This window comes from Diadema setosum, chromosome 7 (genome assembly GCF_964275005.1).
Source record: "Diadema setosum chromosome 7, eeDiaSeto1, whole genome shotgun sequence".
Lineage (NCBI taxonomy): Eukaryota > Metazoa > Echinodermata > Echinoidea > Diadematoida > Diadematidae > Diadema > Diadema setosum.
In genome coordinates this window covers 17590123-17615146 of record NC_092691.1, presented here as the reverse complement: position 1 = coordinate 17615146, position 25024 = coordinate 17590123, and the positions used below count along the sequence as shown (strand labels likewise).

Here is a 25024-nt window from a genome sequence, read left to right as displayed (position 1 = left end):
ATTCTGAACAGCCTTGCTGACATCCTACAACAAACAGAACTAGGCACATTTCAGCACAACAAAACTATGGAGAAATACTGTACACGTATTGACCTACATAACATGCAAAGTTTGTCATTTTTCCTTTCTTTTTCATTTTTTTTTTCAACTTCTTTGTTCACAAACACACACACACATTGCAATACCTGGCTTTAAATATGCATCCAGATGTATATAATGATATTCATATGCTGGTATTAAAATGCTCACTATTAGAATACCTGTACACTTTTTAACATGTTCACTTTTCTCCCTTAAGACCATTTTAGCAAAGGTGTTTACTTCCATTAGTTTCACTGATTCAAAACTTGTCACCTTGTTTGCTGCAATATTTTGATCAAGACATCTGGCATGAATCTCGTGGACATGACTAAATATGACAGTTTATCTATGCCAGCTTAACCCCTGAGTAAACATGACTGATGCACTCATGATCACTGATTGCCAACAAGGTGAGGAGAGCATGACAAATCTCCTCCAATCCTCCCTGCACATTCCTATGAGGAGGAATGCCAGCTAAAGGGTAACCTGCCAGGACAGATCAGACGGATCCACCACAGAAATTACACCTGCATGGCTCTAACCTTCATCACATCTAGAATGGGGAAACTACAGTGTATGGTCTTGTTCACACACACCAGAAATTAACACTTTTTGAAAAGTGATCTTAGCAACAGGGTGCAAAAAAACGATAATTCTTGTACGTGCACCTGGACACACATATAAACCTTAAATCTCGCAATATGCATCATGTTGCAAAAATTGGTCCAGCTTGATTTTCTTTTTTAATGATCACAATATCTTGTTGCATGGTGTGTGTGTGAATGGCATTCAAAGAAACCATCAAGTTTGTTGCTGTTGCTGTTTTTAAATCCCATAATGCAACTCGCCACACTAGGTCTGCACACCTGGGTTACCAGGGTCACACTTTCGTCATTGTTTAGGCATGTACAGTCTGGAGATTCAAAGCCCTACATCTTGCAGCAGAGAAATTTTGTTTTTTTCATGTGTGAATGACAGCAAAAAAAAAAACCCCAACAACAACAACCAATTATTTTTCCATCACTATGCAAAAACCAGTAACTCCTGTGAGATGTGAACTATTATGCTTCTGGTCGTTGTTTTTACCTCTAATGCCACGAACAAACACCTTTTTTTTTATATATTGATCATTCTTACACCAAATTGTTGTTGTTCTTTGTTTGTTTGTTTTTTTATAACTGATCAGCACAGTGCCCTTCATCGACATAAATAAGCACTGATAACTCAGTGTTTTGAATCATAACCATGATAAATATCATGGACCATACATACTTGGGTGGGAACTAAACAATGAATAAGTGATGTTTATTCACATCGATGAAGGGTAATTTATCAATCAGTTGCAATAAAAACAACTTGACACAAGAATCATTCTAAAATTTTAATGAATATGCAGTATATGCTGCTATAAGGGATTACAACCATCACTGGCTATGAAGTGAAAACAGTAGTTTGTTGGATATGATGCCTGTCTAGCAATGAAGAGGGGGGTTCATATCTGATCCAAGTATTGACGGCCCCTGATTTTTATCATGGCTACTCTTTAAAACACTGAATGATCTGTAGAAGGGCAGTTTGTCAATCAGTTGCAAACAACACCTCTTTATTTTAAAATTGGCATAAACACAAAACATTAACATGTGTCAATTCACTGAGTAAGAAATTAACACTGTTAAGTCCAAACGTATCAATATCATGTCAGTAATCCTGAAAGTGTAACAATTGCCTATTCAAAGTCACTTTCAAATGCACTATATATATAAATGTGAGTGTGATACAAAGACTGCTCTCCATAATGTTCAATGTTCAATGGCATTTCTATGGAAGACTGTTCTGGAAAGCTTTCCCATCCAAACCTTGTCAATCCGCATATTAAATGCTGCCAATAGGTGAGGGCGTACACTGCTATACTAATTGTGCTGAGAGGAAACTTGCACAGAGCCACCTAATATTGGGAATTAGCATTTTGGGGGCTTGAAAATGTTATCATCCTTCTTTGCGTGCGAGCATGAAGGGTTACATTTTATATCAGTATTCGCCACCAACATAGTGCAGAGGTACAGATTTGTGCACTGTGATTACATTTGTGTTCACGAGAACCTACCACTTATAAATTAAACACACAGACTATTGATGCTAGTCCAAAAACATGGAATTACCAACATGACAAGACATAATTCCGCACAGTTTTGAAAATGAGACATAAGCCCTACAACTTCAAATTGTGTAAGTGTTCATGGTGGGTAAAGATGGGTTCAATCCAAGCATGATGAACACCTTGACATCAATCCCTGTGGTAACATAACTGTAGATAGTCAGCATGGGAACACAACTCCCGACCAATTTCCATGTGCACATCTCTAGATCATTATCTGTTGCTAGTGCATATACAATGTACTTGCAGTAAGAGTATGGAGCTAAATTTATGCTCAATGTTTATCCGGCTTGATCTGCTCCTGAAGACCTCCATCACTCCCCCTTTCTATCCCCCCCCCCCCTTCCCTCTTTCTCACCCTTCATCTTTCTCTAACACACACACACCTCATAAGACAACAAGAATTTCATTACAATAAAAACGTTATCACAAGTTCTGCTTGATGATATGACAAATCATAGACATTTGACTACATTAGTATCATCTATCAAGGCAAGATTTTTGAAAAGTATATTGTATTCAGACAAAATGAAGAAGACTTATTTGAATATATGGCAATATCTGAATACATAGATAATAGTGACTATTGAACTAGACATAGCTTTATTCTGTCAAACTCTGAAAAATGATGTAAGTAATACCTTCATTGTTTATTGGGTTTTTTTATTGGTGGGGGGTGGTTGTCTTCTATGACATAGACAGCTATGTCACAAAGCTGTGTGACATACTGAACTGCAAGAATATTTCTATCTTCCTTGTGTGTTTGCTAGAAGAATGAGCTGCAAAGATAAAGACATTGTAACTATTTCATATCTACATTTCATTATTTTGTGACCATGAAAATACTTGAGTTGGAATAATTGCAAGTTGACAGGATATTCCACACAATGACTGACTTACTTCTGATCATCTTCTGGGCTTCATAGGGCACCGAATAGTCATCCTCTGGCGGGTAAGGATGGCCTACTTCTGGTTTCTCTGGTGGAATGACCATTCCACTCTCTTGTACTGCTTTGAGGACATCTTTGGGATCGCTGTAGTCATCTATTACGATTGGCTGTAGGAAATGAGAAAAGCAAAATAATTGACCACATGATTAGATTCTTTCAATTTTTACTGTATTAACACAAGCCTTACGTTTGGCATGTAGTAGTACAGAGAGAGAAACCACTGATTATTAAGCAGGTCCTGTCACACAACAGCATATTGAGCCAATGAATACCCAATGAATTAAAAAAAAATTCAAAGATACATTCAAAAATCTGTTGCTAATAGTGAAATACATGTAGCTGATGACATGTTTGACATTCCTTGGATTTATCAGCTCTTCATAGGGATTCGCAGAGATATGCTGGCACTGATTTTTTTGGTTCGGACATGTTGGAAAAAATAAAAAGTCAGCTCCAGTGCATCTCTGCACTAAAAATTCTGTAAATCATGATTCAGATGCTATTTGACTCTTGTTGACTTGCAATAGCAACTGAAAAACAGGACACTGTTACAAAACCGCTGGTAACAATTAAACTATGGAGGGTTACACAATCAGGAATTTTATGTCTCCACATGTAGTTTTTTTTTCTCCATCTACACTTAGGCAGTTACAGGAAAGGGACATTTTAAGTGGTAAAAATATCACAGAGAGGATACATAAAAAGGATTGGAAATTTTACTCCCTGAGATTTAAAAATGAAATTAAAAGTATCAATGAGATTTTCCTCATTTGCACAGAGCAGGGACTTTTACTTGCTGATACCTGAAAAGAGAGAAAAAAATGAAAATACAGGGCAATAAACATAAAGTACAAGTTGTAGCCTCCTAGATGACTGAAGTTATTTCATGTCACGACTTGTCCCATTATGACATGGTTAATTTACTGTAAAACAAGGAATGTTCGTGTGCATTTTAATTTTGCGAATTTCACAAGAGCCAAGATTCGCAAAATTAAAATGCACGTGGAAGTTCTTGTCTACACTATACGCATTGAATGTAAAAGGCAATTCGTGCTGAAAATCTAATGCCGAGAAAAAGGCCGTCAGCTCCAATTTGCGAAAATTTCATGCCATGAAGATATTGTGTTTTACAGTAGTCACACTCAAAAAAGGGGGTGAATTTCTTATAATCCATTTTGAAAATGCTATTATTTCGGACAGTTATTCATTGCAATCCACAGACCCAGCCCGTGATTATCCAAAACTTAATTTTGTCTGCACAATGACAGTGCATATATAGATAGAGCCATAAGACTGGTGCCGCTGCTGCTGAGCACTACTGCAGAGCTGCACATATACAATGTACAACATGCCACTGCCTAAACAAATGTACTGCCACTATGGCAGGGCATTAGCATTATACTGTTTGGTAATCACTGAGAGAGAAAAAAAAATGACATGTATTAAACAGGATCTAAATTTGATGTAAGAGCAGTCACTTATTGTTGTGGTACAAGCTCACTAACACAACAAAATCTTCTTGCATTAAGCACTCAAAATTACTTTTACTTTTTTAAAACCAGGGTACAGTGCTTAAATAAGAAGATAAGAAGATAATTCAACAAAGTGAAGATTTCGATTTGATACCCCAGGTCACCAAATACCACATTACATGCACATCATACTGTATATATTGGAAGTACTCTCTATTCTGAATACATAAGATATAACTGGCACTCAACTGGCCACTCTTCTTCTTCTTCCTGTACTGACTGCTGTACAGAATCTCCTGAGAGTATACTACTCTGTCTGATACGTGACTCTATCTCCTTTAAGAAATTGAAAATGTGACACACGTTGTCATAAAAATAAAAAACTATGAATATAAAGCGCAATAGAAACTAAAAACTGCCCTGGCTGCCTGGTTTACATAGCTGGTATTAATTTCCTTTGTTGTATTACTAGAAGTTGGATATCATTGTACTCCAACATGGCCATACTCTTCTTCCCTGTGCCAGAGACTCTCTCCTTCCCCAACCCCAAGGAACAAAGGCAGTTGGTGAAAGAAATGCACAACGCCATTTCCTGTGCACTTCACAGAAACAGATGGCCAGATACAGTGTACGCTGCCTTGGCTGTGACACTGGTTGACCCCTTGACCTTGGTTGGAGAACAGGGGGGGGACAAAACTTTTATCACAGATGATGTTTTCGTCATTTTCTCTGTCTGCCACATGAAATGACTGAACTGTGTGAAAGAAATCATGTCTGGGGAAACCCTTCTTGATTATACTGAGTGCTGACTCATTCATTTTGTCGATTTCCCTTCAAATCTTTGAGGGGGAAAAAAAAAAGATTTCGGTTTGGAGACCCTGCACGTATTCATTACATGAATGAAGATTGACATGTTTATTCGAATCTTCAAATCTTATTGGAAATAACTCATATCTACTTTTAAAATTCATTTGATATGGTTTGCCAGCTGATTGTTTAGCTTAAGAGTTGTTATAACCCCAAGCTTCTTGGGAGCATGATTTTGAAATTTGAAATTATTTGTGCAAAATGCTGCAGATGTCTTGAATATGAAATGATGAAGACATACTGGTACACTGTACATACATTTCTAACAAGGCCCCAGCTTCAGCTATGTAGGAGGACGTCATACATATACTTCATTTTCCCGTAAAGCTGAATCAGATGTAACCACAAAAGAATATTGGAAGAACATTAAAAGCACCGAGAATGTGGCTTCTGCCCATGCACTTAGTCTTCATTCACTTGGAAATACTGTATATGCTGTTATTTTCGCATACAGCTGGAATAAAAGGTAACATGCATCTAACAAAAATCACTGATGTTATATCTAATGCTGGATTGCATACAGTTGAAAAAAGCAGTTGCAATGAAATAATTTCTGATCATCATTTTGGCATGCTTATGTTCCTATAAACTGTGAACAACTGTTGATTGATAATCTTGGACATGGCGGAATAGCAACAGATTCTATAAGCGATATGAAAACAAGTACCATTACTATTCTTCCAAGATGAAAATCAAAACTTTTTTCATCTTTCTAATTAGTGTATATTTACAATGTTATCCTTACGACGTACAAGGTGTACATAATAATTATGAACATCAAGTGAAAATATGTACATGAATGATCATCAACCCCATCACCCTGACGTTCAAGCCATACTGCCATGTTTTGATTCATGGTAACAATAGTCCTGCCTGTCATGGCTTCCCTTGATAATTCAACCTTTGGACACAACAATCAACGGTTCACCTGGACAATGTGTGTCTGGTTCAGGAAAACCCCATCTTTAAAGTAATCAAAGTTTAGTTTCACTCTTCCTTTATTTGCACAAAGTGCACAACACAATATGCACTATACACTTGTAGACCAATGTGGCATGCCAAGAGACATTCCACTTTAATATCAGAAGCCGAGACCCTAAGTGGATGCTACATGATCATTGTGACATTAGTGGCATAGATCTGTCTATTTGTTTCTTTTTGAGTGCAATACACATTCAATGCATACCATAGAGAATCATGGCACTTCACGAATGAACACTGATAACATCATTACCAGGTACAATGTGATGTACATACACCATGTGTCTATGTTATTTAAATTTTTGATATTGCCTGATCTAGTACGTGTATTGCAAAAACATAGATACACATGTAATATTATCATGAGTATCAGGTATGCACAAAGAAAAACTTCTCTTCGTTAGATTGTATCAAATTAAGCATAAGAAACAATTAATACAGAAGATTGTAGGTTTCATATAAGTGAGCAACACAAAGGGCAACAAAAATCAAAACAAAAAGTGAAACCCTGCACATGTGGACAATCTGCTGGATTGGAATCAACAGTTTCTTTGTCATTATTATTCTTGTAAAACTAAACAATGGACCTGCTTATAACACTGATATTTCCTGGCTTTTGCCCAACATTCTTCTAACACACTCTTCTGACACCTTATCCCAAGCTACAATTACTGTAGCACAATGTACCAAGGGTGTAACTGTTCTCTCACAGCACTAGTGGATAGAACGGTACTTCATGCACATTAGCAATCTCAGCTACATGTATGCCTTTGATATAGATTGCTCCATTTCTTTCATTCTTTGTATTTCATTAAGATTCCTCGCTTTACTTCCATACAGAATCGATTAATGATATTGTGCTATACAAGGGTGCAGCATTACTCTCGGTTATGGTTATGTGCTAGCCTGATTCGAACTTGATGAGTAGAGTAGCTGATGTGCTATAACCAAAATACATTCAAGCTCAGTATGTGTTAAACAATGGAACAGAAATTTGAATGACAATGGTCAATTCAATGCACAAATTGAAATTCTTTGTATCTGAAGTTTTCAAACAATGCCAAAACTATGAGAGTCTCCTGTGGTGCATAATGTTGAAAATGAAAAAGGGGCATTAATTACTGGTATATTTGCAACTTTTTCCTCTTTTTTTTTTTTTTTTTAGTCTTAAGCAAACTTTTCTGATCTTAGTTTGATTGCCATGAATATCATGTTCACATCCTATGTCCTGAGTCATGTGAAATATGAAGTTTTGTATTTTTTTGCATTTGATATATTCGAACAATTCTACTAATAAAAACCCAGTGTTTTGTGTAATCATAATATATTTTTGATGAATGTAATATTGATTGTTGTTTTGTAATATAGTGTAAATGGTAGTTTTATAGATATGATGAAAATATGTGTGATGATAATGATAATTTGAATATTGTTGCAGGGAATAAGAAGAGGTTGAAGGAAGGGGAGTGAAGAAGAGGATGGTAAAGTTTATAGTTTATAACATACAACATACATTGTAATTCAGCACTGCATATCTAGTGCCTACCAAATGCACTTTTAAATCATACTGTGAAAGACAGGATGCCATTTAAAGGGGTTAGACAATTAAAACAAAAATGGCTGTCTAGGTTGACTGCTCTATGCACACTAAAGGCCCCATGATTCTTCTCTGCAAATCGATCTTGTACATTAACTTGAATATCCTCAATTCCAATGGAAAATACCAGTAAACAATTTACCTGACAAGCAACAAATAATATTTGTATCAAACAGAGATTCCAGATTGTACATAATAGAAGAATTACTCATAGATCTGTACATAGAGCACAAGGTCACCATTCTTATTCACTTGGAGCCATTACCATGGAAATCAATACATCTTTCTCTGGCTTCTCCCACATGGCAGCTACTATAGTATAAAGAGACATCTTACTTTTTCATCTCCTGATATGAAACTACATTGAACATTTTGATATCTAATACTGCACAAGAAATAAAATGCACTGTCCTTTATTTAATTGCTTTACTGAAGGGGAAAAAAGCGAACAATCAATATTTCAAACAGTGCTATTATCAGTTTGGTCTTGATGGAGCACATCTTATGCTTGATTTGCAGGAAATGTTTACACAGAATCAGTGTGCTCAACAGGGTGTGAATATTTTATTTTTGTATTTTACATTTGAATGACCTGACTTCTATCCTCCTCCATCCCCCTTTTACACTCAACCAAAGGATCCAAAGTACTATTAAAGATACCTCCTCAATGTTAAATACTACAAAACAAAAGGGATCTGAGGGGGCGTTTCATGAAGGAACTTGTCGGATAAAATGTCCGACAAGTCAATTATATCCGACAAGTTCAGAGAAATCAGCCAATCAGACTAAAGAATTTCTCAAAACTTGTCGGATATAATTGACTTGTCAGATATTTTATCCGACAACAGAGCGACAAGTTCCTTCATGAAACGCCCCCCAGGACACCTACAGTGTATAACAATACAATGTTCATCATTATGAATGGATACAAGTGCAGATTAAGGATATAAGTCTAGCCAGCAACCAAGTTAATATTTTGATGTGACAGTAAACTTTTGAATCATCTTTGATTTAACAACAACAAGAAAAAATTCCACTCAGGTTTCAAGTTTAATCTAAACTAGATGACAGAAATTGTTGTAAAAAAAGTTTTGAGTCCCAGTCACATGAAACAGTGGCATTGGTAAAATGATATTTAAATATCATGGAAAACCAGTTTGCACACAGTCACATGATGGTACAACAGTTAAATATTTTGGTCACTAAACCACATCATTACAACTCTAAGGATATACAATGTAATTACTTCCCTATCAAATCATTAAAAACCACACACAAAGAAATGAAGTGAAAACTTATGTGCATACTATATAGATCCGTGACACAGTGGAATGACAACATTATCTAATTCCAGTCTAATTGTAATTGTGACCAATGTCACTGTATTAAGAAAGAATACCACATTTGCCTTTCAAAAAAAATAGCCTATAAGATAATGACAAGTCTCTCAAGTTTAGAGAGGTCTACCAACATTAGTCCCTAATGTTGCATGCAGTGCAATCATGTAGTGATATATAGCTCAGAGTGCCAATGCTGCAATCAGGTTTATATCATGTAAAAAATTTAAAAAAAAAAAGTGAATGAGGGGAAGAAAATGGAATCAATTATCATTTAGTAATAATATCTAAACCAGATTGTTTAATTTTATTTGTCAATTTGTTATCTATCTAGTGATCACATAATGTGCATATTCCCCTTCCCCTCTGCCCCTTTACCCCCCCCCCCCCCATATAGCACCTGTCATATGAATCTCATTATATTCATTTCGATTGATCAACTGACAAAAATCAAACACTGATCGGGGAATATTTGATACCTTCATTATCAAAATCATGGATATCAAAACCAGGAATCCTTCCTCTTCTGCTTTTTTCTCTCTAATAAAAAAAAAAGGCCGTATCCTACGCTTTCTTTTACATTAAACATGTAATTTTAAGTTGCTTGAACAGCAGTCTTTAGACACTTTTGCCACAGTGCGGCATCCACTGAAGTTGAATAAAGTGAGGAAATTTAATTCAAAACAAGGAGTAATGACATCAACAAAGCAAACAAGATGGGTTGTCCTCACCAGTAGCCTCAGCAATAATTACAAACATGTTATGTTTCTCTCCACAGCACTTCCCTTCACAGAGACCACAAAAAAATGTTGTTGTTTTGGTGTCATTGTATTATTAGTGCTGGACTCTACACCAGCGAGGTGGAAACATTCCCACACTAGCTTCTAGGTAGTATCTATTGGCTTCAATTTGAATGCGGTAATCCATAGTTGGTTTGAGATTCATGCTAGATTCAGTGAGCTCACTGGGAATGTGATTTATATGAGCGTTCGATACAGAACATTAGTCTCACATTAGACTCCAGCATCGCGAGCACCATGGTACCATACAAGAATTGTGCGTACATGAAGCTATATCTTCACTATTGTCACTGCACATCACATGACAAAACAGCTTCATGTCTATAACACAATAAATGCCGATGATTTATTGCACACAGCGATGAATGTTTATGCCGTCTAATGCTGTCTTGACTGTGAGTTACACAATTTAGTGTGGTGCAAACAAGCAGACACTGGTCTGTGTATGATACTTTTCTTCAAGGATTTAAATAATGAGCAGGCACGTCATGCAAGCCAACACAAGATTATAGATACATGGTCTCACCAGGCACTCAGTCATATAGAATATTAATTGCATCTCACTTGTCTTCGGATTCATGACTACACTTACACTTGGATAATGTAGGTGAAAGTTTGATGGTACCATCACATAAACAAAGATCATCTCTAACATTATCTGCAGTTACAGTGTACTACAAAACGTGTAGCGCAGTGTACATCATATTCCCAGTCACACCCACAATACTATAATGACAATTCTACAAACTGGAGAAAGAAAACAGGCTTTCATTGTCTATTATTTCCTATAATTCTAGCATTGAAAGTCATGTACCAACACCGCAAGCGAAGCATTCAAGACTCCTTTGTGTTATCACAAGATACAAATTCAAGGAAATATACAATTTCTTACCCGCAACATATTCAACAACAGAAGTTGGTTCGTGGTCTAAAAGGTAGAGCATCTATTCTTCATCTACTACTGCACAAGGAAGTACAACTCTACCTACACTTGCATTTAATGCATTGTCACTTGAAAAAATAGAACAAAGAATTGTCCAGCTAGCACTGGAGATGACGCTATTCACTTACATCTGTCACAGTGAAAGTTCTAAATTTGGCCACGACTGTATGAAACGCACACATCGTAACCTGTATGCTGATTGCAATGTGGTTACTGCTTACTTTCATAGTTTGCATGGCATCCTATACCCCTTTTATACTGCAAGTTAGCTAGCTTCAGGCTTGGTCCTGAAGCAAGCTAACCCCCCTGGTACGAAAGGTCGAAAAATATTTAGCCTGAGCTAAAGTTGGTCCGCTCTTGGGAGGTAGATCAGGTCTGCTGCAGGTCCGAGTTAATGTCAGTATAAAAGGTATCTCCATTTCAATTCGGGCTAAATTCACTGTCCCATGACCAGAAAGCGTGTACACGTGTATGGCGCTTCCGGGTTCTTAACATGTACAACCTGTACAATACGTACTACTGTTGTACTGTTGCCACCGGCGCACGGTGTATTATGTATCACATGTACACGTACAGTCACCATTTTATGCTGTCACTGCTCACCGTATAACTCTCGAACTCTTGGAACATGTCAAATGACATGATTAAATTGTGGAAAGTATAGACCCGCGCAGTACATACGGTGCCATATGGTATATTATGCTGCTGACTGGCTGTATTTTGCATTCATGTAACGTACAATGTATAACAACAGAACTGAATACGTATTCATAAGTAAAGCGTGCATACTGCCCCTGAATTTTCACGCTCATGGGAAGCACACCAGGCTGATGTGAGGTGGGCAATGGGTCTGATCTCGCACACTGTAACTTGGGTGGTCGAGAATGGCTGCATAAAATGACTTTAATTAATAGCCCGAGCAAAGATTATCTCGCTTCAGAATTAATATCAACTGTTCAAACACTGATGAGCAAAACTTAGCAAATCTGTAGAATTTCATAACTTCCTTTTATTTTTAATCTGATTTTGATCAAATTTTCACTTTGTGCTTGTCATGTTCTACTCTTTCTTCTCAATGGCCCGAATTCACGATGGTGGTACAAATGAAACCATGGTTTAAACCATGGACAAAAACCATGGAGCGCCAAGTGTTGCATGGAATATTTCGTTACGAAATTGGTCATTTCGTCGTCAAAATGACTGTTTCGTTAACGAAATTATCATTTCGTAGACGAAATGTTCATTTAGTTACGAAATCTTGTTATTTCGTTACAAAATAATCATTTCATCGACGAAATGAATGATTTTGTAACGAAATATTCCATGCGACACTTGGTGCTCCATGATTTTTTCCATGGTTTAAACCATGGTTTCATTTGTACCACCTTTGTGAATTCGGGCCAATAAGGCTAACTTTTAACTGGTCTGAGATTCACCTTTAAACATATCTTTGGCATCTGTTACAATATCCTTGATAGGTTTTGCAAAGTGTTGTTATGGAAAACAAGGAATGAGTAAGCTAATTAAAATATCTTTGAAAAATCTTTTTGAATTTGAAATGGGCCAATGCTCACACTACGCATGCTAAAAATGGAATAAAACTTGTTTTTGAATGGAAAACAAATTTCTCAGTTTTGATGGGGAAAATGCATTGTATCAACACACTGGCTGTTTGCTCTGTACACTCCATCGTTTATCATTCAAACCATAAACTTGTGATAAACTGACATACATACAGTGCATACACAAAGTTACCGCAAGCACTCACCAATATGTCTTACAAAAACAACCAGCTTGACTTTTGCAGGCAGCTGTATGCATAATACAGTTGTAGATGATTACTGTGGTAAAATTCACTACCTCTGGAATCAATGGCAGCTCAGCACTGATTAAAGGCATAATTTACCATTTGCAGATGATACAAAAACCCAGTGTTGTAGTGCTATAAAATAGTTCTAAAATGTGAGTTTGGGATAGAAACAAAAACTGTTACAATTTGAATCAGTAAAATCGATGTCAAGTATTGTTAACTGAGAAACACTCTGAGAGCGCAGACAAGCATGCAAATGATTTTCACCACTGATCTTGTTCTTCCATAGAGATATTTGATTTCCACCCATGCGTACTTATAGCATTGTGTGCTGAAAGTCCCCCGATTTCCCAATATAGAAGCCTTTGTTACGTCATAAACCCTCAGCTGCAACGGCGCGCCTCGCCCTAGCAGAAACTAGAGCACGCATTTTAGTGCGCGCATGCAAACCACAAATACGCGCAGCCTGAACTCCCAAGTTCATTGACCCTACCTGCCAAAATATCAAAAATCCTGCATAAATTCCCCCAAAATTCTCGGATCACCACCAAAAGTTAATCGTTTGTTACTTGTGTCATTCTCAACCTTTCCTGCAAGTTTCAGCCCAATCCGTTCACTATTTTTGAGTTATTTTGCACACGGACAAACAAACAAACAAACGAACACACAAACCAACGGTAACGAAAACTTAACCTCCTCCCTTGGTGGAGGTAAAAATACAAAATGTGAGCAATAGTTGTAATAAAGATGTTTCCAGACTAAACCGTCTACAGTTACGGTTTGTTGATAAAGATACTGATATCTACTTATATTTTAGGCTTTATTGCAAAAATTGTATGTGGTAGGATGTTTTGTGGACCACAGACCCACACATATGCATGAAATGTGATATCTTGAACATTTTTATAATCACTGCTCCCAAAGGTAAACAGGACTTTTAATACAGACATTCATGAATATAATGGCCCTTAAAGATAATATAAAGTTTTGGTATTACCTCAAAAGTTTCCCTGAATTTCCTTGTCTTAGTTTGTGTTTCAGGTTAAAGTACCTTTCATATAACTAACACTGTGAGACTTACTCGCCCCAAAGTGCTCTCATGTCTTAGTAATCATGCAATAATGGTTTCGTACCAGAGCCGCCGCCGTACGGCGGCGGCGAGGTAGTACACGTATTGTGCGAAACCATTATTGCATGATAACTGCGACCAGCAGCGTGCAGCCCCATACGCATACTGTGTAGCTAACTGCGACCAGCAGCCCCATACGCATAGCTAAATGGGGCTTCGCATTGTAGCTTTCAGGATCATGACAGATTTAGTATCGCGGGTAAATATCAACTTAAAATCCAAAAATTTCTTCAATTTGAAGACTTACCAGTTAAGTTGAAGTATTGAAAACAGGCTTTGGGCAACGTTTGGTTTTGCGAATAGTCCCTTTCTGTTCGAATTGATGACTGAATGTGACTCGGTCGAGAGGACCTTAGGAGAGCTACACTGAATTGACGGCCAGCGCCTGCGCACACAAACATCTTATCCGTTCATGGATTTGAAATTTGTTCGCATGTGATGTGTGCGTATGCGCTGGCCGTAGTAATCAGTGTATGTAGCTCTCCCAAGGTCCTCTCGACAGAGTCACATTCAGTCATCAATTCGAACAGAAAGGGACTATTGGCAGAACCAAACGTTGCTCGAAGCCTGTTTTCAAGACTTCAACTTAATTGGTAAGTCTTCAAATTGAAGAATTTTGTGGATTTTAAGTTGATATTTACCAGCGATACTAAATCTGTCATGGTCCTGAATGCTACAATGTGAAGCCCCATTACGCTATGCGTATGGGGCTGCTGGTCGCAGTTAATTGCATGATTACTAAGAAATGAGAGCACTTTGGGGCGAGTAAACACTCGCAGTAACACTCACAGTGTTAGTTATATGATAGATACTTTAACCTGAAACACGGAAATTCAGGGAAACTTTTGAGGTACCAAAACTTTTTATTATCTTTAATTTGACACTGAATCATAGTGATATCTTCCTGCAGTCCATTGTGGCCAAACAAATCATTGCTATTAGATTCTCTTGTGTCTTGTTTTCTCTCTAAATATGACACATGTCATGAACGCTCAATCTGATGATGAGGAGGGAACAATCCAGAGAACTCAACAAATGAATCAAAGGGGGAACTCTGGAGCTAGAGTTGGTTTCAGACCCACCATTTTAGTCACCTCTCATGAGAATCAGAGTATCTATCCCACAAGACTTGGATTGTATTTCACATTTGGACAGGGTTATAAGATGACATAAACTGTAGTCTTCATTCAAAGACGAAATGACTAGATGATGGACTCAAGTATGCATTAATCTGATCATACATGTACCACTGACATTGCAAAGGGTAGACGGGGCCAAAGAAATTGTGGAGAAGCGTGGCTAATGAACCAGGCTACCCATATCCTTGCATACATCCTCTCTCCAGGAAGCAACAGGGTTGCACCTTCTATTTCGGCTTCCTGACTGGATTCAAACCTGGGAGTAAAAAAACACCACTGCAACCAACATACCCACAAACTCAAAAAATACTGAAATCAAAACAAAGTCACTCCAAATTCAAACTATGTACATGTCAATTTGCCATAAGACACTTCACTGAATTCCAAAACTGAAAGAGCATTCTCTTACATCTAATTCAAGTCTCCATTTCTGCATATGAAATATCTCATGACATTGGCTAGCAAACACTTACATGTATTTACACCCTTATGTGATTCATATCCATATGCCCTTCACTAGGCGATACTCTTGACAAATGCATAACACACCCAAGTCTAGTTTCACTTCATATCATCTGCCTTTGGCTTTCGCCAAACAGAATTGCACAAGGACAAATGCATTTGACATACACTTAGTACAATCTTTGACTCTTTGCTATTTTCAACAATAAAGTAAGTGCAACTAATAGTGGTATGTGATGCTGATTCAACCAATCACATAATCTAATCACATTACAGAGATACTATTTGCCATGAGATGACATGACATGTCCTGTTAATTAAATATGAAAACATCCATTTCACTTTCTACAGAAAGCATACCATGAGTACCAACTTTTTCCAAGAGGCCCTCTAATGATTCAGACAAATTCATGATGAAAAAAAAAAATGGACATACTGTATGTGGTGAACAATCATGCCGGCTTACCATGGCACTTTGCGAATTACATTCCATGTGCATGTACATTTGTAATGCAGTGGACATTATTGCTGGCCACTGTACTTTATAGCCAAGCATCCTGTGGTCATGAATACTCAACACGAGAGGCTCACATGTGGTTTACACAAACAAGCTCACGAGCCCCCTCCTCCCACAGAAGCATCAGAATTAACTGCATGGCAGACTCCACGAACAGGGATTTTAACATAATAACATTATAAGATATGATATGTGAAGCTACTGAATGCAGGAAAATTACCAAAACACATTTAAGTGACTTTTGAGGAAATATTGAAAAGCTGTTCAAATGTAACATATTTCAATTATTTTGATTAAAATCCATGCACCACCATCACTGGAATGGAAGGCAAGAACAATACAATGATGATACCTGATACGATGAAGTAATGTAAATATCAAGAGAAATCTACAAACTTTAGTTTTCTTCATGAAAAGTAGACATTCCCATCACTTGTTACGAGCATGCTAAGGGTTACAACATTTCTACTGCCTCCTGAAGGAGGTATTCTCTTTATATATATATATTTTGTCATGTTGTTCATCTAATGTGACATTACAAACTGTGGTCACCTTCTTTTCCATCAATGATGGTAAATTACTGTAAATTTTCACGGTGTTGAAATTTTCACGTTTCACAACCAGAAACTAGCGCGAAAATAAAAGCACACAAAATATTTTTGCTTGCCATGTGTTCAAGTAGTTGATGTCTTGATTCCACAGAATTAAAAACATGCGAAACTCATCCAACCCGACCAAGCGCAAAAAATTAGTCGCACGAAAATATCCACTTTACAATAATATATAAACCAGACTTCAAATACTTGGAACTTTTGAATACATGGTCGGAATGTCCTCACACTTAATGTGCTCTACTCATATTTCTGTATGCGCCGAATCCAACAAGTGGTATCCCCTTTCACCAGTAAATACTCATGACAGAATCATAATCTGGGCCATAAATGACTAGATTCATCATTTCACTGAAGGAAAGAAAGATTATGAAATCTGAATATTTGTGAAGAATTGATTTCGCACAAACAAGATGTGACAAATACTGCAGAGATTTTCTTTTAACTCATTCATGCATATATCATGTCTGAAAGTAAAACAAATATACAAAACCTCATGAATACCACAACAACAACAAAATCATCGGGAGGGGGGTCAACTGAAGATGCCCTACTATGTGTACTTTCCACAAACTGTCATTTTCACAGGTTAGTAATGTCATTGTCATTTCATGAAATATGAAGATTAAGACACAATACATACACACAAAAAACAACAACAAAAAAAAAAACGAGAAGATTTTCCAGTAATATCACCTGTAAACATACCTTTCCAAATTTCCACTGTGCATCGTACCTATTGCGGTATCGTACCGCCATTCTGCACTGACGCTGCATCATATTCCTATCTGTTTTGTTTGAAGACGGTAGCTGAATCTGGAAGCGGATCAAATCCATTCAATACTCAAACCTTCACAACTCAACCCAACATCTGTGATAGGCTAAAAGTTGTCACGGAGGCAACTATCACTGTCCATAATGGGAATGGCCCAACACTGCCAGTGAAGGAAGACAGACACATGTGAATATCACAGATGATCCAAAAATAATTTTTAATCCATGAAGATCTTCACTCCAGGTGGTACACAGCTTTTAAAATATTCCACTTGTCAACTTTCTTGTGAGGTGCTTGAAATATGTCAGAGTTGAAGAAAGCTGTAGCCAACACTTGGCGGTATACTCTGTATGTTCTTGAATGTCCTCGTTGCACTGGAAGAAGTGATCGTGCTCGGGCCTCTGCCAAGACATGTGAATGTATGATTCTGCCTCCGAAGGGTAATGCCTAGCTCCTACTTCTTCACCCCCTGTATGAGGCTTCAATGAAGGAAACTCTCATAAGGGAAACTGTCAATCACCAGAAAAGAAGGTCTAATGTAACTGACTCTACCACGTTAAATGCCACAATCTAAGTCAGTCAAAGAGGAAAACTTTTCACACTGCAGTCAGATAGTTTTCATGCCATACATGTATGTTTCCTAAGCAGGATGTGTTCCAAGTTCATTCCATAAAAAAAAGATACTAGAGCCAATCATATTTCCCCTTGATCTTCTATGCGCACATGGTTCATTGACTTTTTGCTTCTTTCCACGGACGTAAATCAGCAACTAACCACTGAGGGCAATGCTGATAAATATATCTGCATTATTTCTGGGCACAACTGTATCGCATACCGCTTGTCTGTGAGTCGCACGAGGCCAGGATATTAGCATGAAAATTTTGCTGCTCCTGCCCTGCTTTCTCTCTGCATCATGTGCATGTTGGCACGCATAAACCCCTGACCGGAACAGAGAGGAAACTGGCTCCCCAAGGCTACAAACTTGGGCACAGCTACTCACATTGTTCCTGTCCAATGTGTGAATGACCAATGGCACTTTCATCCATCCCTAATTAATATGTGTGTACAACAACCCAATTGGGATGCATTCAAAACATTGGTGGGGGGGGGGGCTGGGGAGAAGGATCAATCAATTACAAACAGAACAAAAACAGCTAAGAACTTAAGGTCAGGTGATTCGCTATTCTATTTGGAACTCCAGTTACTATTCTTAAAAATTACAAGAATTTTCTTTTGGAAAAAAATACAAAAGAATATCTTACACTGTCATAAGAAAAGCATAAGATTGCTTGAAGAGACAATTTTAAGTCATCATTTCGAGTACCCAATTAAAAGACATCGTTTTCAGTCAACATGAAACATACATTGCAACATGCATCGTTAGTTTATTATGACCCCCAAAATGTACGCTGATTTTTTTTTTTTAAATGATATTTAGTAGATTATATTCTGGAGTGACGCCACTTTGCATGGAATCACTAGAATCAAGACTAAACATCCTGGATTCAAACCTTTACTGGGTGGCCTAAGTCAAAAATAAAACTGACAGGAAATCAGACTAAGTGTGATACTCTGATAGCTAGACTAGACTTGGCATATAAATTTCATAGTGAATCAGGCTTACTGCCATCACCCAATGCACATGACGTTACCCTTTCTTCTTAATTGATCACATTTCATCACATCATTTGACCTCATTTTAGTGGCTTCAACAACAACTGTAACAGTACAACACATGTACATGATAAACACAGAAATGTTTGAACTAAAAAACATTTCATTGACAAACCCATCCTGAAATAGAGCGTACCAGCAATCCTATTTTTAGCAAGAGTTGGATCAACCTTTCTGGAAACAGGAAATCTAGTATCAAACACGGCCATATGTCCCTTCATAGTACTACGTATGCCATTTAGTACTCCCCCTCCCCCTTCCAACTCCCCTCTAGCACTCCTCCCTAATATCTGCTGGGGTAATCTGCCAGACCAATCCACACTTGCGCAATCCTAAACACATCTCCATCTGCAAGTTAACTTTCATGAATGAACAAAATAGAGTACAAATTTTATTAGAACCATAAAAATACATGAAATAAAAATGTACAGTATATGGACATTTGGGATTTTGACATGTTTAACACCTAACAGAGAAATTGGTCACAACTACAATTATGCAAATTACACAAAGTAGAAGAGGTAATGATTTACCGGTTCTCAATTATGACAATAAAAAGTCCCGAACACAGAAAGCAAGCTATTTTACGGCTGATTTCATAGCAAATGCAACATCCTCTCCCGCAAAGTCCTTCAACTCTACAATAATTTGTTGCAAAAGATGCTATTCTGTTTTGTTTCAAGAGGATGTTGTTTGTGGGTATATGGAAGACTTGTGAGGCAATGACACTATGACTTTAAAACATGTAAAACTGTAAAAAATTCACATATTCTTTTCAATGTAATTGTTTTTTCATATAACATTCTCTGCTCTGTGCGAATGCCAAACATATTTCTGAGTATATCTGCATAAATTACTGTTCAGTTTATTAAAGTTTGTGACACTGCTTGGTAGGATTAATATCTCTTATACAAACTCTCTTTTTTTTTTTTTTTACTTTTTGATCATCTTCGGCTCTGATCAAACCAAAAGCATCTACAACATCAAGGGATATGCTACGTATATTGTATGCACGCCTACAATCTGTTTAACCCTGCAAGCACAGGCAATGATCATCTTGGAGGCAGAGTGATTTACGCAGCCACAGACCTGTCAGAGGATCGCTTTCTGTGTGCGCTCTTTTTGATCTTCAAGGCCATTTTGCTGCAGACTATCAATTGTCCCATCTGCGAAGATTTGATGGAAGAGGTTTGCCATGCATGACGTCAGACTGATCATTTGGAAGTTGCCAGGATCAGAGAATTGTCTCCTTTAGGGAACAAAGTAATTTTGCATTCTGATCAACAGGTAAGTAGGACCTCTCCTTGTAGCAGCACTGAGAATAAAAACAGCATCATAAGATGATGGTAGGCATTGGGATGTTTCTAGAGCTCGCAATACAGCACAATCATTCCTCAGCACAAAAGAAAGGCTTCCTCTTTTTTTCTTCTTTTTTTTTTCTTTTCTTTCATCCCAATTTGTGTTATCTAGGCCAAGCTGGAGTGTCAGGGCATTTTGCAATCTTGCAGTCATGAGTTTGTTGATCCTGGTTGTTATCGTCGCCATTAATACACATTTTTATACATCATTCTAAAGCTGATAAGCTGATAGCATTGTAAACTTTTCACCTTACGTACATGTAATAGTTTGAGTAAGGGCACCCTAATATTTCAAGAATGATGCCCTCCTGTAATGCAATTGTATTATTTCTACATGTTACCAGCACACTTAACCACACACCCAACTCTACAAAAAAAAAAAAAAAAAAAAAAATGATTCTGAAATACAATTGCTGGAGGCCTACAGTGTACATAAAACTTCTTGAGCTTTCAGGCAATATAACCTTTTTCCCAATATTTAGTATTAGTACTTTTCATTTCATGAACAATAATATGTGACAATTACAACCTCCACTTCACACATTTTCATATAATTTCAAATTTCATAAAGGAAATACCGAACCAAATGTTGGTTTGAACAGAGTGCACTTAAAGCTACTTAAGATAAAAATATGATTTGACTAATGTCATAAATACAAGCAATTTAGATTCCGTAAATGACATCCTAAAATACTGCCATACTGATAAGATAATCCTCAGGAAAAAAAAAAATTGTCAAACACCGTCTTACTACTCACTTTAGTGTAGTACAGTCAATAATTTGTTTATATAGTTGACTGCAAAACAAAACTGAACACTGTGGCAATATTTTTTTTTTGAATAATTAGCCATTATTGCATTAAAATAATGATGATCAATTATGTACATTGTAATAAAGATAAATAATTAAACATAAAAAAGTGTACTTCAGCTTTGAGACTATGCAGCTTCAGACAGTAGGTGTTACCCAACTATTCCCCGCCCCCTGCCTTGCTGGCCATGTCTCGAGACCCATTGCACCCCTGTGCACTGCACTTTCCACTTTCAATGTGAAGTTTCCACCTGATCTATTCAAACTTTTCAAGACACTAAAAGAGGCCGAAATCACCTAACAAAAAAAAAAAAAAAGAAAGGTCAATTGCATCACTGTGCACATGAGCTAATTACGAACTGGTTTATTCTCTGGTGCAATATGATGTGATTTCACTGGTCTCTCTCACAAAAGTTTTCATCAATGTATTAGAAAGTGATCTATGACAGCCTGATACCCATTCCAAGTCAACTTCGCTTGTCAAATACTGTTACTCTCATGAACTTCAATTGATTCAATGAGAAACTGCCAAGAATTACCATGGGATGAAGAGGGTACCAGTTTGCTAAAACTCTAGATGAGTGTTTGAGTGCTGTTTCAATAAAAGTTAATCAAAGATACTATTTAGGACAATTTGAAGGAGTGCTACAGTATAAATCATATATTTAGCATAGAACTAGCTTTTTATGTAGCAACAATGCAGACAAGCATAAGAAAGCAAAAATTGATTGAGAATTAAGCCAAATCTATTAAAGGATCTCTTCTATAGTTTTTCTACTCATACAAACATGATATTCTGAAAGAAATACGTACCTACCGATACACGTACATCATTTCATAAATGGATCATTACTGTGCTGACTTTCATAAAGTCTCATCAAGTACCTTACAAGTAATGCCCAGGCAAAGTGCCAACTACAGTGGTCCCCTCTCAGTCAAGAATGGTTACGTCATCATTTGAAGACTTTAATGTGAGCCAGTGACAGTATTTCAGCCCACAAATGATAACACTCTGGGCTGTAGTTCTGATTACGTGGTAAAAAATAAAACTTAAAATTGTCTGCATTTAGGCATGATTCCCACCAAAATGATTCCCAGTTACTGGGTGAGCACTGCATTTTTTAATGCTAATTGACAGTCCAAGGAGATTGAGTGCTTCTGACACCTCTTCTACTTTCAGTCTTCCTGAAAGCACACAGGGATTTCCTTCATGGGATGCACAACTGCATGTGCTATGTAAGTAAGCTACAGCTGTATACATTCATTATTCACTTGCTCATGACAACACAGTACACATTGTAATATGAGATGAGCAACGCTACTCAAAAGTCCTGTCAGTTGAGGTACAATGTACAATGTAAGGTCATGGCATGACAACTTGTTCTGATGAATGACTGACCAGTGACATGAGCCATACTCACGACACCGGTTAGTTTACCAGTTTGCAAAGCACTGGAGCAGAACACATCAAAGCGTATCAAGGGTTCGGGCTGTCCCTACATGTATGTGGCCATTTTTACAATCAGTGGTGTAAAACACGGTTTTGGCACTAATTGGTGTATAACTTTCTTATACACAGACAGATATGCATTATTTTTTCTCATAAACTTACCACCCACAGTGTCTACCTTGGGTACCTTAATGAACTTTCCTCTCTTTTTCTTTCAGATGTGGCATGCATTTACATGCTTGAAATCCAACACTTTTGGTGTATGCACTCTGACATGGTTTTTTTGTCAGACCTAGCATATTAAATTGTTTATTCCTTTTCATTATTTTTGTTGTTGTGGTGATAGACAGGTATCCAAACTTAAGAACTATTATGTTTACCAGGTTCTGCTTTGTCTTCTTTAAAGACTGAAATTGTCCAAACTTTATGTTTCGGAGGTGACATTTTCCGTTAACAGTTAACCCCTCTTTTGAGTTAGCTCTTGCTCACAATTATAAAATTCAACTTTGCTAATTTCCATCAAAACAGAATAGTAATCAGTCTGACTTAACTTCGATCCAAAGATTATTTGATTCAAATAGCTTATCATTTTTTGGTGAGTGTTTATAAATTTATGCAACTTTTCCGTTAACTTTTCTGTCACCTCCGAGACAACAAATTTATGTATTTGATTTTTTTATTCTTGACATCAGTTATACATAACATTTACAAAAATGTAACATATCCCCTCACATTATCTCAGAAGGAAGGTAGTAGAAATATAGCCTGTTGTTTTCATTTCGGAGCAATTTACAATTTTCCGTTAACACTTGTCACCTCCGAAACAATCGTCACCTCCGAAACAACAAGCGTATTATATTTGATAATTTCTCGAAGACAAAGCAATTTTGTTTGATTCTGTCCAATTGACAGGAATCTCTTTTGGATGAAAATAGTAATATGGCAACAGGAAGTGAGAATTTTCTAGAGATTAATAAAAGATCTGATAAAAACTAAGAATTACTGTTTCGGAGGTGACAAAACACTGTTAACAAGAGTTTTTGCTCATTTCTATTGAAGAGAAACCATATCATGTACACCAATGGTTTCATTTATTTTAGTAACATAAGTCTCAAAGTGGAGAAATCAACTAACACACTCTCACTCTTATTTTTATTACTATACTGTACGTTTTAGTGCAAATTTACATTTTTTCATTTTTTTAACAAAGAGAATGCACAAAATACACCCATCTATTGTATATATAATATTGTAATCAAGATCAATTCTCCTGCTTTAGTTAAGTAAACATATAGATGCTTTCATCTTAGAAACTTGATTTCCAATTTAAGCAATTTAGTTGTGAAGATTTACCAATTACAGCTTTCCATGTAGGTTGCTTTTTCTTGTGTTTCGGAGGTGACATTGTTTGTTAACACCATACTGTTATGTGATAGTGAAAGGCAAGACTTCAGTTCCTTTTCACTATCTATTAACATTTTCAAATACATTTAATATCTACAAAATCATCACAGTAGAAGTGACTTTTGTATACCTAGCTCACCAGAATTCCCTTGATACCAAAGTGATACATGTGGCAGTTCATGCATGCCCTAGTCCACAATCTTAAAAAAAATCATAAAATAATCAAACTCCACAAAAAGGCCACATGCCTATAGCTGGTGCACAACTTGTTCTTGAATTCTTAGTTGTTGTTTTTCCATGTACAACGTGGTAATCATAAACAAAATTATGTGACTTTTTTTTTTTTAAATATGACAATAATTATTACATTTTCCAAGTTGAACCAACTGTTTATGATATTGTATTTTTAAATATTATTAAAGTTATCTGACAACTAAAGTGAACAGAGGAACAAGTCCCCAGGACTGGAAAGGGAAAGATCCAAAAACAAGATTTGTAGTTCTATCTCAATATAATTTTGATGACGTGTTTACCTTGTTTTGTTATTATGTTTTATCTTAGAATTTGGCTTTATGTACTGAAATTTCAAGGAAAAGAAAATGGTTTCTTAAAGGACAAGTCCACCTTCATATACATGTGGATTGAGTGAATGCAACAACATTAGTAGAACACATCATTGAAAGTTTGGGAAATTGGACAAT

The 25024-nt window shown here is 36.8% G+C and overlaps 1 protein-coding gene across 1 annotated transcript in view; it reads right to left on the bottom strand.

Annotated features, from left to right (window-relative positions):
• Positions 1 to 25024, bottom strand: part of LOC140230435 (uncharacterized) — an 87021-nt gene that overhangs the window by 38598 nt on the left and 23399 nt on the right. The window contains exon 2 of the mRNA XM_072310589.1: positions 3137 to 3293. Within this exon, the coding sequence (XP_072166690.1) occupies positions 3137 to 3293 (157 nt within the window). The remainder of the gene's footprint in view (positions 1 to 3136; positions 3294 to 25024) is intronic.